The sequence below is a fragment of the Nicotiana tabacum genome, chromosome 5, assembly GCF_000715075.1.
Source record: "Nicotiana tabacum cultivar K326 chromosome 5, ASM71507v2, whole genome shotgun sequence".
Lineage (NCBI taxonomy): Eukaryota > Viridiplantae > Streptophyta > Magnoliopsida > Solanales > Solanaceae > Nicotiana > Nicotiana tabacum.
In genome coordinates this window covers 133,627,458-133,646,631 of record NC_134084.1, presented here as the reverse complement: position 1 = coordinate 133,646,631, position 19,174 = coordinate 133,627,458, and the positions used below count along the sequence as shown (strand labels likewise).

General features: G+C 37.3%; 1 protein-coding gene across 2 annotated transcripts; it reads left to right on the top strand.

The window, feature by feature from the left end:
* The first annotated feature begins 107 nt into the window (after positions 1-107).
* On the top strand, positions 108-8,741 carry LOC107811430 (protein DEFECTIVE IN EXINE FORMATION 1). Of its 2 annotated transcripts, none has more exons than XM_016636354.2 (12): positions 108-406; positions 1,208-1,318; positions 2,841-2,923; positions 3,155-3,272; positions 3,357-3,514; positions 4,171-4,751; positions 4,848-4,918; positions 5,642-5,898; positions 6,997-7,462; positions 7,572-7,689; positions 7,763-7,945; positions 8,027-8,741. In XM_016636354.2, exons 1-12 carry the CDS (start codon positions 264-266, stop codon positions 8,333-8,335), a joined length of 2,598 nt encoding a protein of 865 aa, XP_016491840.2. In that variant the 5' UTR covers positions 108-263; the 3' UTR covers positions 8,336-8,741. The 2 variants fall into 2 exon arrangements, with proteins under 2 accessions (XP_016491840.2, XP_016491841.2); XM_016636355.2 differs by having other exon boundaries at positions 203-406; positions 3,347-3,514.
* Positions 8,742-19,174: the final 10,433 nt, after the last annotated feature.

The window sequence follows — 19,174 nt, the reverse complement described above, 5'->3', positions numbered from 1 at the left end:
TGGTCTTTTAATGAATTATGCATATTTTTCAAATTTACTAGTGTATAAAATATATAAGGGGTAAAAATATATTTTTAAAGCTTTGACGGAAAAGGGGTACTATTATTACCGTAATGTGTTCAAAAACAGTAAAAATGCTTAAAATTAAGGGGTAATCTTGCTTAACGGAATAGCAAAGACTTGCTGTATCAAATTTCGCGAGACTTCACCTGTTCTGCAAAATGAAATGTCTTTAGCTTACCAAACCTCACAGGTGAAATAAAATGATCTCAATGAAAACTAGGGTTTTTGTACTCTGTTTTCTGCTATTGTCTTCGAATTTCCGTTTTCTGCAAAGCGAGGACACGAAAAAGAACAAATTTCGAGAACGAGAAGCCACTGATGATTCCCTCGCTTACCCCAATTTGTATGTTTCCATTTCCAGCTGTTTAATTGATTTTGACTTTGCATGAACCTCTTTATACTTTGTTATGTTACCACTAATTTATTATACTTTTAAGTCAGAAGTAATATTTTAAACTTTGTGCCGGCCATATAAATTGAGATTGAGATGGAGGGAGTATATAAGTTAAATTAGCATGTTAAACTCCTTCTCTAGTCAAACTTCCTAATAAAATTGGACGACGGAGGAGAGGTGTGCACAAGTAGGGGCGGATTTAGGGTGGCGGAAGGGTGTTCACCCGACCCCCTTCGCCGAAATATTACATTGTATATGTAAGGCAAAACCTATTTTTTACCTCTATATATTATGTTTTGAATCCCCTTGACACAACCCAAAAGCATAGGTTAGTGGTCGAGGGGATTTTCAAAACCTTTGTAAGGTCCTCGGTTCTATCCCCACCAGCCACGACCTTTTGAATTTTTTCCTTTTTTTGAACCCCATTGGTGGTAATCCTGCCTCCGCCACTGCGCACAAGCTAGTTCTTACACCACGGTTATTTAAAAAGAAGCACCCAAGCGTGTAGCCTAAAAGTCAACGAAGTGGGTTGAAATTCCATGTTCTGTGGTACATGTGCTAATGGGAGGTAGCCGGTACCTCGTGGAAATAGTCGAGGTGCGTGCAAGCTGGCCGGGATACTGTAGTTATAAAAAAAATGGGACAGAGAAAATACCATTGAAACATATTTCTTTGAATTTCAACAGCTGATACACTATTGATAAAAACTGAAAAGATTTTAATATTGCTTTTGGTGCTTGTTGCTGGCAGAGATGAGGATGAATTGTTGAATACACAATGCCCTCAGCATTTGGAGCTAAGATGGCAGACAGAAGTTAGTTCTAGTGTATATGCGTCGCCCTTGATTGCTGATATTAACAGGTAACGCGATAAAAGCTTCTTTCTTTTTGTTGGTAAATGGTAATGTGTTTGCTTTTACACTGCCCGTGTGTGTGATGAGTGGCTTAGGATGAATGTTGTGAGTAGTTTACTGTCTCAGACTACTTGTTTCTATAATGGTACTTCGATGAAATATTATCAAGAGTGTAATAGTAAAAAAAAAAAAAATAAGATGAATGATATGGAAGGAGTTATTTCTTTATGACTAACCAAATAGATAACATGTGTACTAGTTGATGAAAATGGGTGGCTGTGAAAAGGTAAATGCCTATGTGTTCAAGACCTTGCCCAATAATCACAGGGAAAAAGCTATATTAATGGCGAAATACATAAACAACCCCTTTAAGTTGTCCTCAACGGCCAACTGAACACCTCAACTGAGCCTATTTTCATCTAGACATTTCAAGCATTTAATAAAGTAGATCAACTAAACACCAAAGACCAACAAACATGATGCGTGTGTTACAATTGCAGATGACATGTCAAATGGACAAATCATTAAATGACACGTGTATTTGTTTTAAAAAAAAGATTATGTATTAACTTTCCCTACCCATGGTGACTAACCCAACTAAGTGAAGATTTTCATCAGCGAAGAATCAATTACCAAATTCTATTGTGGTGAAATTGGAAGGTTTTAGTAGATTTTTTTCAAATTTGGGGTAAAGAGAGATAAAGGAGGTGATGGTGATTCTTTAATAGTATAATGCTGGAGATGATATGGAGGAAAGGTCATTGGTGTGTGTTCTGTGAGTGATTGGTGTTTGGTCTAATAGAAACTGGTGAGAGGAATGTATTACAATGAATTGGTGTATGTAATAAAGATGTATAATTGAATTGAGGCTATGGACATGGCAGTGGAATTAGCTTTCAGATTTGATATTTTTGGATTTGTTTAGTAGTGGACAAAGGTTGTGATAGTGATAGAAATTCTGTCCAGGATATATTTTTTTCTTTATGGGTTTCTATGGAACACAGAAAAGAAAAAATTATAAAAGTGCCTTCCCTGTATAACTCCGAAAATGGTTCGAGTGATAAGCCTGTCGGCGGCGATACCTGGTGGCTTTATGGCATGAAAGGGGAAGGTGGAGAGAAAGGTTTGGTGCTCATCGAATGGTGGAGGAAAAAATTGGAGAAGAAGGAGGTGGGGTCCACATTAATTTTCGGAAAAAAAATGGATAAATGTAATTTTAAAGAGTTTCACGCGTTCCACTCTGAGTGTAACACACAAATTTTGCCATATCAGTATAAGGGGTTTAAGAGACGCGTTTCTGCTTAGCAAAAAGTGTCTATTTGATCATTAGCATTTTTGAGGTGTTCAGTTGGTCGTTGAGGACAACTTAAAGGGGTTGTTTATGTATTTCGCCTATATTAATCCTAGTTATGCTTGAGATTCAACGAAATTGCATGAAGTTGCTCATTTTTGAAGTTGAGTAGTGTCATTTATTGTTTTATTTTTCGTAGATTTATTCATTTTGGAGATGTTTCTGGATTTTTATCACAGTGATGGAAAGCTTGAGGTGGTAGTTCCCTCTTTTGTTCATTACTTGGAAGTTCTGGAAGGTTCTGATGGAGATAAAGTTCCAGGTATGATTTGTGGAAAAGTGGTTATAAGAATAAATGCAAACTTATTTGATTGGCTACAGAAACCTCGCATCATGCTGATATATAAGTTGAACGCTAAGATGTAAATTTATACACTGTGAAAAACTCATTTTTGATATGAAGAGATGATCTACATGAATAATAATGAGGTTTGAAGCAGGTTATATCTAAATCATATGACATTCTAGTAATTTGATAATTTTAAATCATCAGGATGGCCAGCTTTCCATCAATCAACTGTTCATTCCACTCCTTTTCTGTACGACATTGACAAGGATGGGGTGAGGGAGATAGGTTTGGCCACTTATAATGGTGAGGTGCTCTTTTTCAGGTATGGATATAGCATATTTTCTAACTGTTCTCCTGAAGTTGAGGCATTTTCTGCATTTAGCATGACCTTGTTAGATTTACATAGGGTCTCAGGATACTTGATGTCGGATAAATTGGAGATTCCTCGGCTGAGAGTTAAAAAAGATTGGCATGTGGGTTTGAATCTGGACCCAGTAGACCGTTCTCATCCAGACGTCCATGATGACCAACTCATACAGGAGGCTGTCAAGGACTCTATTGCCCGTGAGAATTTCCTTTTACATTTGCTTTTCAGTCACCTTGTTTCCTCTTAGTAATTCCTGCTTGTTTATGTTATATGCTACCAAGCTAGCTCAGAATAGGCAATTTTTTAAATGTGATGTGACAGTTTTTATATATCTACAGAGCCATGAGGTGGAAACTTTTCCTTATGTTTTATAAGTTATTCTCTTGTTAGTAAGGTCCAGAATAGATTGCTGCGATATATTCCTGATTTTACAATGCTTAATTAATTTACCTGTTATCCTGTAGGGCCTATTTCTCAAATATTTCTGTTGTTATTTGGTACCTTTGGCTATATTTTTCTCAGCACTGGTGCACTTAATCCTATGTTGCAGCTCTTAACTTTTTTCACCTATTTACCAGTTCTACCCCCTCGGTTCTTGTTTTCCAGTATTCAACTGTTTCTCAATGGGATTCCAGCCCTTTCGCATCTACATAGATTTGTCTTGCCACCGGGGAAAGACTATTTTCCCTAAATAATTATCAACATGTCAAGAGGGATACTCTTATTTGTTTTTGCTTATTTGGTGATGTTATGCTCTCAGGATAACCTGTTTCCTTTAGAAGTGGATGCTACATATTGACCTTCATCAATTGCATTTTATCTTAAATCATATCTTTAATTCGAATTCTTTTAGGTCACAATGCATCTACTCATGGAGGCAATCATTCAAAGTCTACTGCATCAGAAGTTAACACGGAAATCCATTCTATTCAAAAAGAAGCCAACCATGATGCATCATCTAATGCTTCAATATCTTTGCCATCAGAAGTTTCACCTAACACATCAAATTCATCTAATTTAGAGGACCAAAAGGGGAAGAATGATAGTCTAGCTGATGCAGAAGTTAAAATCACTAACTTGAGCAATATTACTCTGAGTTCTGATAATGAGAAACTTAGCAATTTGGAGAATGGAACAAGTAAGGGGAGAAGGCTTCTTGAAGATGATGTCTTGAGAAGATCAGAGGAAAGTGGTTCCAGATCCGAAGATGTTAGAGCTGCAACTGTGGAAAATGAAGAAGGTCTGGAAGCGGATGCTGATTCATCTTTTGAGTTATTCCGAGATAATGAGGAGCTGCCTGATGATTATGATTATGACTATGATGATTACCTTGATGATGATGAAGAAGAATGGAGAGGTGAAGATTTTGATGAAGCAGAACACGAAAAATTGGAGAATTATGTTCATATTGATGCTCATGTTTTATGTACTCCTGTAAGTCTCTCGGACAAAACAGCTTATTTGGTTTGATACTTCATTGTCGTTAAATGTCAGGTAACAAATTTTAGTGGATGTGGTTGCTTCTATCAGGTCATTGCTGACATTGACAGTGACGGGGTGTCAGAGATGATTGTTGCAGTATCCTACTTCTTTGACCATGAGTAAGTTTTTTCACTATGGTGCTATTTTGGTTTTACATTGTTTTCTTGTTTCTCGGTTTCTGACCGAAATCTCGGCTGATTTCTTGATTTTGTTCAGATGATCAACCACAGAATACTCTCTTGCTTGCACCTTTCTCCAAAGATCATCCAGGCCAGTTTCAATGATAGGTGGCTTGGGAGCGGCTCCTTTGCTTGTCCCCCCCCCCCCTCCCCTTTGGACATTTGTTGCTGCTATTAAATGGAAATTAGACTGCATTGTGTAATCTTGAAGTGAGCTTCTTGTTGATTGGATAATGACTACTCCTTCCAGAAAAGGATGTTTACTTGGGTATGTGGTGTTGAGCTAAAACTTCAGCTTGGTTATATTGATAGCTTGTATTATACATTTCAGTTCTCATAACACAACTGCCAAACAAATATAGGAGTTGCAATTGTTCGAGTCAAGATCTTTTAATTAAATGCTATTTATCTGAGGTCTATCTTTTTTATAGGAGCTTAGCTTTGAACTTCTTGATGTGCATTACTGTATGAGCATATATATATATATATATATATATATATATATATATTTAAATGACTAAAATCTCCTCCTTTTTTCTTTATCAAGTAGATCTCCTTTACTTTCCTCCACTTAAGGTCTCTTTTAGTATTAGACAGCTCATTAAACTTTCGGAAGTCAATTGTGCACCCACAAAAAAAAAATGATTGATCATAAATTTACAGGTACTACAACAATCAGGAGCATTTGAAGGAACTTGGAGACATTGACATAGAAAAATATGTCGCTGGTGGTATTGTTGTTTTTAATCTAGAAACCAAGCAAGTTAAATGGACTGCACAGCTGGACCTAAGTACTGACAATGGGAACTTCCGTGGCTATATATACTCTTCTCCTACCGTGATTGATTTGGATGGTGATGGAAAATTGGACATTCTAGTTGGGACCTCTTATGGCTTGTTTTATGTGTTGGATCACAACGGTAATCCTCTGTTGAGGTCTTTTCTTCCTTGTTACTTAATTTTTAATCATGTTGCTGATGTCTGGCGTAAGTCGGTCAATCAATCAATCAACTCTACCTCAATCCTGAAATTATTTGGCTTCAGCTATATGAATCCTATGTAGGCACTAGGGGTGTCAAATAGGCGGGGTTGGACTAAATGCAGCCAGGTTAAAATGGGTTGAAGCAATAAATCGGTTGGGCTATAAGCAACCCAAATGTTTGCTTGGGTGAAAATGAGCGGGTTAGTTTGAGCTAAATAATGGGTTATAACCAACTTGTCCAACTCAAAAGCTTTTCTCATTTGTTTGTTATTTTATAATTTAATTAAGTACGAAATCAACCTAATAAAAGTTTTTCCTTGTATATCATGTCTATTTCAAATAAGCTAGACTAAAACTTATTTTCTATGCTTTTATAAGTGCTCTTATGGGTCAATTTCGACTACAAATGCAGCCCAAAAATGGCCCAAGCTTTTAGATGGGCTAATTTGGGCATAGGCCAGCTAATGAACATATTCACAACCCAAAGCGTCCAAGTTTGGGCGGTTGGCGGGTAATACTTTCCTGGGCTAAATTTGACACCCCTAATCCTATGAATCCTTTATTTTGTCCATTTCATTTTAATACTAAATAATTCAGAAGAAATTATAACTGTTCTTTCCTATGTGATCTGGAATTACTTTCCCATCACTAGAGACATGTTGGTTTAATAGCCTGTCCTGTCATGGTAATTGTAATGCTTTGTGTCATCTTAGAATGTAACTGCCTGCTATATTTCCTCTTTGATTAAGCCTATGAGATTTGGAGTCACTCATAGTCATTGATAGACCAAATAAGGTTTGGGGTCTCGCATAGTCAAATATACACCAAATAATAGTTAATTGTGCAATCGGCATTCTGTTGACCTCTCCTCTTGGACGGCCATAGACGTGCCGCGCTAAGTGGCAAGTCAGATTATGAAGTGTTATCCTCTTAATTGCTTTTTTTTTTGTCATCCTCTCAAATCTTTAGCCTGTTCTGGTTGATATTATTGTTCTTATCGTTGTACCATTTGGAGACTAAAGACCTTCTACATCAGGCAAAGTGAGGGATAAGTTTCCTCTCGAAATGGCTGAAATCCAAGGAGCAGTAGTTGCAGCTGATATCAATGATGATGGCAAGATTGAACTAGTTACCACAGATTCACATGGAAATGTTGCTGCTTGGACTGCACAGGGCACAGAAATTTGGGAAAAGCATCTCAAGAGCCTAGTTCCTCAGGGTCCTACCATTGGTGATGTGGATGGAGATGGCCATACAGATGTTGTTTTCCCAACACTTTCAGGGAATATATATGTTCTGAGTGGCAAGGATGGTTCATTTGTACGTCCATATCCTTATAGGACTCATGGTAGAGTGATGAATCGAGTTGTTCTTGTTGATTTGAGCAAACGTGGGGAGAAGAAAAAAGGGCTTACCATTGTCACGACGTCATTTGATGGTTATTTGTATCTCATAGACGGACCAACATCATGTGCTGATGTTGTAGATATTGGTGAAACTTCGTAAGACATACCCATACATTCTCTTTTTTTCTTATTTTTGTTTTGTTTGTTTGTAATTTTAAGTATAAACTTATCTTTGAGCAGCTAATATGTTTTCTGTTCATCGCAGATACAGCATGGTCTTGGCTGACAACGTTGATGGCGGAGATGACCTTGATCTTATTGTAACAACCATGAATGGTAATGTCTTCTGTTTCTCCACGCCTGCTCCACATCATCCCCTCAAAGTAAGTGAGAAATTCTGTCTGTTTTTGCTTAAGTATTCGTGTTCTCTGCTTATTAACACGTTATGTACGCCAGGCTTGGAGATCTCCTAACCAAGGGAGAAACAATGCTGCTTACCGTAATGATCGTGAGGGGATCTATGCAACTCCATCTTCAAGAGCTTTCCGTGATGAAGAAGGCAAGAGCTTCTGGGTTGAAATAGAAATTGTTGATAAATACAGATACCCATATGGGTCCCAAGCTCCTTATAATGTCACGGTAAAAAGCTTTCACTTACTTGGTCTATCTCGTATACTATTAAAATCTCATCAGTTATTTCTTAATTCTTCATTGTGACAGGTGAGCTTGTTAGTTCCTGGTAATTACCAAGGGGAACGAACTGTCAAGCAAAATAAGATATTCAACCGTCCTGGAAAACATCGTATTATGCTCCCAACTGTTAGTGTGAGGACTGCTGGGACTGTATTGTTGGAGATGGTTGACAAGAATGGGCTATATTTCTCTGATGATTTCTCTCTAACGTTCCATATGTATTATTATAAGTTATTGAAATGGCTTCTCGTACTCCCTATGCTGGGGATGTTTGGTGTCCTTGTAATCCTTCGTCCGCAGGAGGCCATGCCACTACCATCATTTTCACGGAACTGATTTGTGATGTTGCAATCACCTATATTACAACTAACTTGCATCAGGTGCCAGAAATGAAGCAATCACTTCTCCGGACCTTGAGCTGAGAGGCAACTTCCGATACTGAGTGTGATCAATGGTTTAAATACGGCTGTTCAGAAATTTTTCATTATTGTGAGAGGATGTATTGTGAACAGTAGAGTACTTGAAAAAGTATTTGCCTTGATCAGACCTGAATCTCTGTGTACAGTCAAGTCTCTGGTTTTTGTGGGGGTTAATCTTTGTGATCCTTTGAACGCATCCTGTGAACTATTGAGATATTTAGGGACCCGAATTTTGTGAAGTGAATATTTCCACGGTAAGAATGGTTGTGGACCTGTGATTGACCCATTTTTTTATGTACAAAGGTATTTACTAGTTGAGTGCTCATGTAGTGTTACTATTAAACCAGCTTTACCAGTTGGTGCATACTTATGGGTTTATTATTGCACTGTGCTGTCTCAAAATTTGCTGGCGACCAGTGGTGAAAGTGACCGAGAAAAGAAAGAACTCAAATTGATGGTATATTTTCTTGAAACAAAAAAATCTTACTCTATCAAGGATGGTGACAGAACGTTTACTGTGTAAACTGAAATTTACATTGGTGATGCCGGGAAGTAACCTCTTTCACTTGTTATTACTGTATTTTTAGCTTTGCTCTGATTATCTTATGATATTGAACGTGATTATCTCGTATTTACTATCCCATTTATGCACAACTTCAGTGTTCTTAGGATCTACCATAATTCCATCTTTGAATACAACATGCCCCAAAAATGCTACCGAGACAGCAGGGGCAGTCTGGTATGTAAATCTAAAGTATTCAGCCATGGCCTATACGGATATACCTATTTTTTTTAAAAGTTTTAATTTGTACACACTTTTTAAATAACTTTAGCCTTCTTTCTCCTTCTCCTCCTTCGTTTTCTTCTTCTTCTTCTTCTTCTTCTTCTTTCTTCTGCTATTGTTGGTGCTGCTATGAAACTTCAGTTCATGGGATGATTGCCATAAATATGTTTATCAGATTATTTAAAAACAAATTATAAATAATTACGTAAGTTAGTAGACAATAATTTGTGAATATTTTCGCGTACGTAAGTTAGTAGACAATGATAATTTTGTTCTTTTCACGTTTATTGTTTCCAAAATTTATGATTTAGATATTGTTGGCAATCTGATTATTTATCTAGTATGTTAAAAGCTTTTTCAAAAATTTCAGCTTATATAGTGCTGAAGTTTTTACAAATGAACTAAATAACTTCAGCATCTTCTGCTGAAGTTTTTGAAAAAGCTTTATGACAAAACTAATGAATCCATGACAAAAAAACTTCAGCTTTTAATGCTGGAGTTTTTACAAATGAACTAAATAACTTCAGCATCTTCTGCTGAAATTTTTGAAAAAGCTTATCCAGGACAAAAAAAACTTCAGCTTATTTAGTGCTGAAGTTTTTATAAATGAACTAAATAACTTCAGCATTTTCTGCTGAAGTTTTTGAAAAAAGCTTAATGACAAAACTAATGAATCCAGGACAAAAAAGCTTCAGCTTATTTAGTGCAATTACAAACAAAAACTTCAGCAAATAGAGAATAAAACTTCAGCTACTATGCTTAAGTTCAACAATTACAAACAAAAACTTCAGCAAATAGAGAACAAAAATTCAGCTACTATGCTTAAGTTCAACAATTACAAACAAAAACTTCAGCACACTTGCAACTTCAGGGTCGTCTACTAGAATGCTGAAGTTTTGCGTGATAGCCTTTGCTACTTCAGCTCTGTATGCTGAAGTTATGCGAAAAAGTGGGTACGCTTGCAACTTTTTTTGCAAAGCGGACACAAGTTAAAACGTGACCCAAAAAGCGGGTATAGATGCAAATCCCCCAAAATAAATTAAGTCTTTGTTAATAGCTCTAAGTCGGGAGAAATTAAAAAATAGTCAGATTTACAAGTGATCATTCAAAAATAGCCACAATTTCAAAAGTAATTGAAATTTAGCCACTTTTCATGTAAAGATAAATTTGAACGAAAACACTGTTCAAAATCCGGAAAAATATCCCAGTATAATATACCGGTCCAGCATAATATACTGGAGATTTGAGCATCGGTGCTCCAATCTCCAGTATATTATGTTGGAACTTTCCGCGTGCTAGAGTTCCAACATAATATGCTGGAAGTTCATAAACAGGTGCACCGATCTCCAGTATATTATGCTGGAACTTTTCGTGTTGCAGCAAAATAGTGGCTATTTTTCAATGACTTTGCAAACGCTGGCTATTTTTGAATGTCCAGTCCGAAAACTGGCTAGCCCGTGCTATTTTTATCTCTAAGTCTAAAAGGATCCAGCCATATGCCTAGCAGGATATTGTTTCGGGAAAACAAAGCAACTATTGTCAAACCTCTCTATAACAGCCTCGTTTGTTCCGAATATTTTTGGATGTTATAGCGAAGTGCTATTATAGAGAACAAATATTATAACATAACATAATATTTGGTTCTGGAAAAAGCTTGACTTTTATAGTGAAGTATTGTTATATAGGGATATTGTTATAGAAAAGTCTGATTGTAGCTCTAAATCTAAAAGGATCCAAGTCTAACCAGATATCATTTATGGAAAACAAAGTACTTAAGTTTTTGGAAATAACTCTAAGAGCATGTTTGGCCATAAGAATCTTTTCACTTTTTTTTTCGAAAATTTCACTTTTTTTTCAAAATCAGTGTTTGGCCATAAAATTTTCCTTTTTGAAACTTTTTCGAAAATTTGAAAAACTCCAAAAAATTGTTTTTTCAAAATTTTCACTCAGATCACTCACAAAATTCAAAAATATCCCAAAATTATATTGATATCCAAATACAAGTTTAATTTTCAAATATCATTTTGCTTGAATTTTTTTTGTGAAATTTATAATTCTTATGTCCAAACGCCCACTAAATCTGAAAGGATCCTGCCATAGGACTAAACAAATAATCAGAGGACATGGTTTTGACTTGATTTAAGTTGGGGGAAATGATACTGTATAACCGCTCTAAAAATAATAGCCGAATATATATATATATAAATATATAAATTTTATACACTTTTTGAATTACCTAATGTAAATAGATTCTGCCGCGGACTAAAAGCGAAAAAACTCATTTAAGTTTAGAGCATGTAAACCCAACCTGGAAAGCTCTTGTTGGACCCACTTTCTGTCCTGCGTAAGAAAAAATGAATGCACAAATATCTATAGATGACTTTCTTGAAATTCTGATTAAAAAGAATTATAGCTTAAAATGTCAGATAATTATGTGAGCTATCAACATTTTGAATAATCAGCTAAGGATCTACTTGGGATAATTAAAAATCCACTAAGAAGGTATATATACTATATGCATAGAAAATTGCCCTGTTGTATTATACTAAATAGGCAATTTGACTATTATGCTTGAAAAATAGCCCTGTTGTATTAAGCTTAAAAATAGGGGTGTACATAGGTCGGGTTAGTTCAGATTTTATAATTACCAAACCAATCCAATTGTGTCGGGTTATTAAATCTAAAGACCAAACCAAACCAATAAATTTCGGGTTTTTCACTCTCGCTTTTTCTCTGATTTTTTCCGGTAAAATCTTCGTAGAACAAAACATATAAAATTGTGCTAAAAATATTTCTTTAATCCTAGTAAGATACAACTATATAAAGTACTTTCCAAGAAAATAATACAAAATATGAGATGTGCCATGGTAGTATCCTAAAATATTTAACAATAAAGACAATAAAATTATATAATATAAATATTGCTAATTAAAAAGTCATAATAAAAATAGACATAATCTAAAAGTAATAAGTTATTCTAAATAAGTAGAGTAATAAGGGAGTATTAATTACATGACTAAATGCTAAAGAAAAATTAAAAATAGGTTATGCATTTTTATCTAAATTATTGCAAAACAAAAAATAGATATTCAATACATTTCCGTTCGTAGTATTGAATTGAATGTCTTTTGTTAGTATTAGTATTGATTTGATTTTGGTTGGGCTTTTGTTAGCATTACTTAATTTACTCATATTAATGGCTATAAAACTTATTGGTACATTCCAAAGTTCTAAGTACAACCTTGAAATAATACTTTAAAAGATAAAGTTATGAACATTTTAAAGAAATATTTATAAATTACATCACAATAAATATATTTATATCTAAAATTTCTATATATATAATGTCGGGTTGGTTTGGTTTCGGTTTGACTTTCTTTAGTTAAAACCAAACCAAACCAATTATGATCGGTTTTTTTTTTCCAACACCAAACCAAATCAAACCAAACCATAGTCAAATTTCTTTTTCTCGGTTTGACTCGAATTATCGGGTTGATGCGATTTGTCGGTTTCCTTTGTACACCCCTACTTAAAAAAATAAAAAATAGGCAATTTGACTGGCTTTAGTAACATGCCAAACTCCGAATTCCTTCACGGTACATGCATAAAGTGGTTTTGTAACTTGAGTTATTCAATCAAACTATGATCCCAATCCTACTAGTGATGTCATAATTACGCCGAACTAATATCATGGTATTAGCCTATAGCATTAATATAGAGCATATTTAACCATAAATTACTCGCATCGCTAAATCTTGGCTAATGATAGACTTAGGATTATGACAATAGAACAAATTATAATGTCTTGCTAACCCACGTTTTGTCTTGAATTTCATGACAAAAATATTAATAACAATAACAAGTTCAGTGTAATGCTACAAAATGGGGTCCGAAGAAAGTAGAGTGTATGTAATCCTTACCCGAATCGTCTATATATTTTCTTAGCAATTATATTGGTGTATTTTCTGGGGCATAGTCATTTGAAATCAATCCTTCAAGTCGCGCTCTTGATTGTTAAACATCTAAGATATTGGTAAATATTGTGAAAGAGGTTTGATATTAATTAGCATTTGAGGTTCAAAGATGAAGGCTTCGGTTTGGTGTACTAGGCTATCATTCGACAAGATAATTATCCTTTATTGTTTTCGTTGCTAGATTCTTCCTCACTCTATTTATGCATATTTTTTTAGTAAGTGAGGTCGAAAAAACACCATGATGCTGTCCTTTTTTATCTTTGAAATGATATACTTCTCCCTTCGTCCCATCTTCATTTAACTTTATTTATTTTAGACAATCTATTGGCAAGTATAAAAGAAAGGGAACGTTACAATAATGATAAAATTGTATTTGTGTGATTTTTAGGTTGGGTTTAACCGTGGAATCAGTCACAGATTATTACGTTAGAATATGAGTTGTCTACACCATACTTCTTTGAGATGTGATCCTCCCCGAACCTTGCGTGCATGTGGAATGCTCAGCCATGCCAGTCACATATCTATAGGTCTATAGGCCTCTATAGGTCTGATTCGAGCCATGCAATCAATCACAGATTATTGTGTCAGGGTACGTACCCTGTCTACAACATACTCCTTTGAGATATGGCCCTTCTCCCTACCTTGTGTTTACGTGGGATGATTCGTATGGCTACTTTTTTCGTATAGGCAAGTACGAAACAAATTTTACAAATATGACCAATAATTTCCAAAGTTTTCTTTTCTTAACCCAAACCATCTGCATAGCAGCCCTAATAAAAGGCCAAATAAGACGAGAAGGGTAAGATAATCTGAAGCTAGAATGGGTGGTCTATCTGAAAATTAAGGGTAATAACAAAAGAAGATTACTAATTATGAAACAGCATTATTTGACCTAATTATGAGTTCGACGAAATTTGTGGAAACTTTGATGCACGCCTGTGCAATTATTCCATGGGTTGTCATTATTTTGTTCATACCCCATATGAATCAAGCTATAATATTACTAACATATTTCAAGCCTTTCTGGAATATAATTAGTGGGAAATTTTGGATCATGCTGACAGTCACCAAGGTTTTAATTATTTTTCACTAATTCCATCAACATTTGTGTTTTTTTCGTCTTCATAATTTCCATCTCAATGGTTGATCGGTGTCTTAATAATTTTATTAAAGGCTAGGATACTCATTGATTTTTCTGTTGGCTGAAATATTTCACTAGAACCTGTGGTCCTCGATGTGATGTCTCAATAGTGTGGTTCTTAATTTTTGATATGAAGTATAGATATTTAGGTAAAAGCGTATCAAAATTTTAATAAATATCAAATTTGAACTTATAATTTTATGGTACACTGGAGAAGAATTATTAGGAGTATGTTAGGAGGGACCCAGAATTATGGAGGATGGAATTTTTGTCTGAAATTAATATTCGATCATCCTTTGAGGTATCATGAAATTTTTGACTTAGGTTTAATTTGATTTATTCCAACCAAACCAAACACAAAAAAGACAATTCTAAAGAGGAATGGGACATTAAGATAGGATGAGCAGCTGAGCCACAGACAAATGTGAAAGCTGTTCTGTGTTTATACAAACACTTTGTTTTATTATTCTTCTGTATTAGAAAATGGAAAAGGTAATTGGCCTATTGGTTGACGACAGGGGATCCACTTTACGCCGCATGCATTCCATGCAACAGCTTATTATACATTAACAAAAAGCAATATATACACACGTAGTCACGTACACTAATGTAAATTATGTATTATTGTAATCTATCAAAACAAATAAGTTGATTAATCTTTCCTTTTTGTTATAACTGTATACAATTAAGTAATGAGATCTTTGTCGTCTTAGTATTGTTGTTCTTTTATCTCGAGTCTTGTTTGACCAAAAAGTGTTAAGTTTTTTGTTAAACTAATTAATGATGAAATAGAGGGTGAATCCTAGTTAAATATATTGATGAGATGAACAACGTTTGAGAATATTAAATAGCGGATGTATACTCAATGATTATCAATAAATATTATAACATGAACATGCAAAAAATGTAGATAATGACAATAAATATAATAAGAAGGAATCTATTACCCAAATGTTAGATGACTTGGGTGATTCTTTCTTCTGACAGCAACGTGGAATGATGGAAAATGAGGATGGATAAGGAATCTTTGGATCTAGCAAACAAAGAATGAATAACGTATGTTAAGCCAAGTAGGCAGTGGTCAAGATAATATTTGTATATTCTTCTTAGTCAACTCTTTACAAAGTGCCCTTCTCAAGAAAGTCAAGATCCCCCCTTTTGTTCTTTATCCCTTCCTATTTATAAGGGATATCTCCAAGAAACCCTAAAAGGTACAACATAAGGAATATCCTTATGCCTATTTCTAAACCTATATTACCGTTACTTCTTTACTCCATTTGCTCGACCTTGGCAACAATTCTTCTGAAGACGACTCCTCGCTATTATGTCGTGGTCGACCCCGTCCTTGACCCTGCCTATCTGCAGTTATCAAGCCGCCCAAATTTAGACCAATACAGTTAGTCCCTCCACTTGTTGAGGTCGTGATCTTGCACATCCTCGATAAGCGGACCCGATCTGTGTCCATTTACAAGAAATTTGGTTGTGTTGATTAAGTCGAATCGACCGAGGTCGAAAAAATGGTATGGCCAGTGAGGCTGCGGTTGGTGTGGCTAACATGGGGTGATGTCACGGTCACGCGCGTCATAATTACTCGTCTTCCCGATGCAGTGTATGTGCTTCTGCCGTTCTATTTTGGTGCCATTGATGGTCTGTTGCTTCGATTCTGGTGCCACCTAACCCTATAAATAGATGGGGGGCTTCATTTTTGAAATTTTTCATTATTTCTCACTTCGCATGTGCATTTCTCTTCTCCGATCTCCGCTTTCAATTTCTTGCAGCCTCTTCAATTCTAATCCCTGACTTCTTCCTAGTAAATATCTTCTTCAGATTTTGTTGCATACGTTCTGCTACGAAAATATGTCAGAATTCCCTCATATTCAAGACGAGGTCTCTGATGCTACTCATTTATCGGTGGCTCTTCCTCCCGATGGTGAGGAATTCGTGTTTGAAAAGTATGAGAGCTTCCCTACCGTGGAAGAGGTAGTCCCCAAGAACCCTTTGGTTAGACAATACTTCCCAAAGGAACCCACTCATGCCCCTTCTCAGAAGCTTTCTAAGAAGGGACCACCTCAAATAACCGATCTCCGGTCTAAACATCGCATTCCCCCTCACGTCGAAAGTGTTTCGGCCGGGGACAACATCGTAGAGGTTTGCCGACCCGGATACTGTGCTTTCTATGTTTACCCATTCTTGATTAGTTATTCTCTTCCTCTCCCCCATTAGCAGAGGAGTTTTGCCAATTTTATAATGTCTTTCCGGCGCAGCTCCCCCTTACTTGTACCAACTATTTCTGATGCTGGTGAAGTACGTGGAATTGATCGGCTGTGAGGTCAACGTTCGTCACCTGCTGCATATATTTTCGCCCAGCTTTTATAGAGGTACGTTGATATACTTGCGTCATCGTGGGATAAAGGGGTTGGTGGCCGAGATAGATGATAAGATGAACCGACAATTCTGGTATAAGTACTTCTTCATCAAGACCGAGAACCTGGTGGAGAATCCGACCGGGTTTCCCGAACAATGGAATTACAATCATAAGTATCTTGTCGTACACTCATTATTTTCTTTCTTTCATTATCGACTTATTTGCGGCCTTCTTGTTTTCAGCTGAAAGACGTGCACCCTCTTCTATTTTTGACATTGAAGACTGGGTGGCTCGCGTGTTACCCCACACCATGGGAATTTGCAACTTGACATCCTTTCACAAGCATTTTGGGCCCAAGATCCCGTCTAGTAAGTGTTATTTCCATCTCCCGACTTATTGTCGTTCACTATCGCTTTTTTATGCGAACTCCCTATGGTGCTAGGTTGACGAGTTTCCAAAAAGGCGAAGGCTCCAGTGCCTGCATTTCGCCAAGCTATCGTGTTGGCTGGGATGCAATTTGCCTTAGCTGAGTCCTCGTGGAGGTCGGACTCAAGTTCTGCCGACGAGGGACTCTGCCCCTCAAACTGTTGTCGTGCGGGATGAGATATCTTCCCAGCCCATTTATCATCATGTAGATGAGCCATCTAACGGAGAGGAGACACCGTCAAGGAAAAGGCGAAGGTTGGAAACCGGGAAGGCCATTGTCGCTGACATCAAGCAAGAAAAATTCATTGCTTTGGAAGCGGAATTTGCGCTTGCACCAGAGGTAGAGGCTATTTTCGTGCTAGGTGCCGTTATGGAGAGGAGGCCCTCTAGAGTTGAGGGGGTTTGTGGTAGTGGAGAGCTTACACGGACCGTAGAAGGTGGTGCATCATCGGCGACTGGGTGAAGTAGGGTGGTCTCTGCGGGGGACGATGACTCTAGCTCGGACATCGAACCTGAGGAGGTACAGGCCTTCTTGTAAAGGAATACCCGTGTGGAGATAAGGACGGAGGTTCCTAACTGGCACATAGTCATTCCCGTGGACTATGACCTTTTTGCCAACTCAGAACGGGCGATGCCGGCTTTTGCTCCCCTGTGCGTGGCTTCTGAGAACACGGCGCTTCAAGCGATGAATGACACAGATCTGTCGTTGGGTATATCCGGCATGGCTCTACGAGTAAGTGCTTTTTTATGTTAGGATTTATTTCGTATATGTAATTTTCTCACACTGACTCCTCTCTTTTTGCATGCCAGACTCTTATCATGGGGATCGAGCGTGACCGACGGGAGGAGCGGAGGACGACCATTTTTAAGAAGATGACCTCTAAGTACAAGGAGTACCGTACTAAGCATCGAACACTGGCCGACTTCCTTAGCCAGGATGGGGAATTTCAGTCGCTTCGTGATGGGCTCAAATAAAAAGACAATGAGCTGATGAAGAGCTAAGGGAGAGGGACGATGAACTTATGAGGGCCATCAGTAGGTGCAGCGAGCTTGAGGCGACACTGAAGGCCAGCTCGAGGTGAGTAAGGGGGTGATGGCTGAGAACGCCGACCTTCAGACGTAGGTGGCGTCCTTAATGGCTGAACTCGGGCAGAGGGAGGCAAGGGCTGTCGACCTGAGAGGTGAGCTGAGCACCAAGGTAGAAGAACTAAGTCATGCTAAGAAAGGCAGAATGACCGTTATGGCTGAAGCGGTGTCCCTAGAAGATGCCCTCCATGTTTGCAGGTCCGAGCGGGCTAATGAGGTGGAGACATCGGTGCTTAAGGTGGCGAGGTTAGAAGAACAGATCCAGGGTTTGGAGACGGAGTTGTCCGAGTTAAAAGAGCAGGTTGTTGTCTTGAGGGCTGAGGAGGCGCGACGACAGTCACAGCTATCCACATCTCATACTTATGCCAATCCTGGTGTGCCGTGGGAGTTTTATGAGATGTGGGTTCATACCGAGGCTCAACTTGACGAGTATAAATATTTGAAGGCTATGGGGAAAGTTTCCGAAGCAGAACTTGAGGGCGTCCGTGTCAAGGCATGTGCAGCCCGTGAAGCTTGTGGTTACTACCCTGGTACGCCTGGCAGGGATGATGATGACGACAACACGGATAGGCTTGCCTCTGATCCTTGATATGATGATGAGTGCGCCGATGATGTGGCATGAAGCTTTTTTACTTAGTTTTTTTTGCTTTGCTATTTTTGTGAGCATCTTCGAACCCTTTGTAAAAAGTATTGTAATTCGATAGTTGAAATGGAACAATTTCTTTTTTGCTATGTATTTCTTAATTGTCGTTCTCTTTTATTCTTCTCTTTTCTTTTTGCTATGTAGGGAAGCCCCTAATTTTTCGATTGTTTGTATATGGTTGATATTGGTTGGGTCGAACATAGACTGACCTGAGGTTTAATTAGCTCGGATGAGAGTGAGGTTTGATGAGGTCGAACATCAAATAATTCGAGCGAGGTCGAATATGAGATGATTCGGGCAAGGTCGAATGTAAAGTGATTCAAATGAGATCAAATGT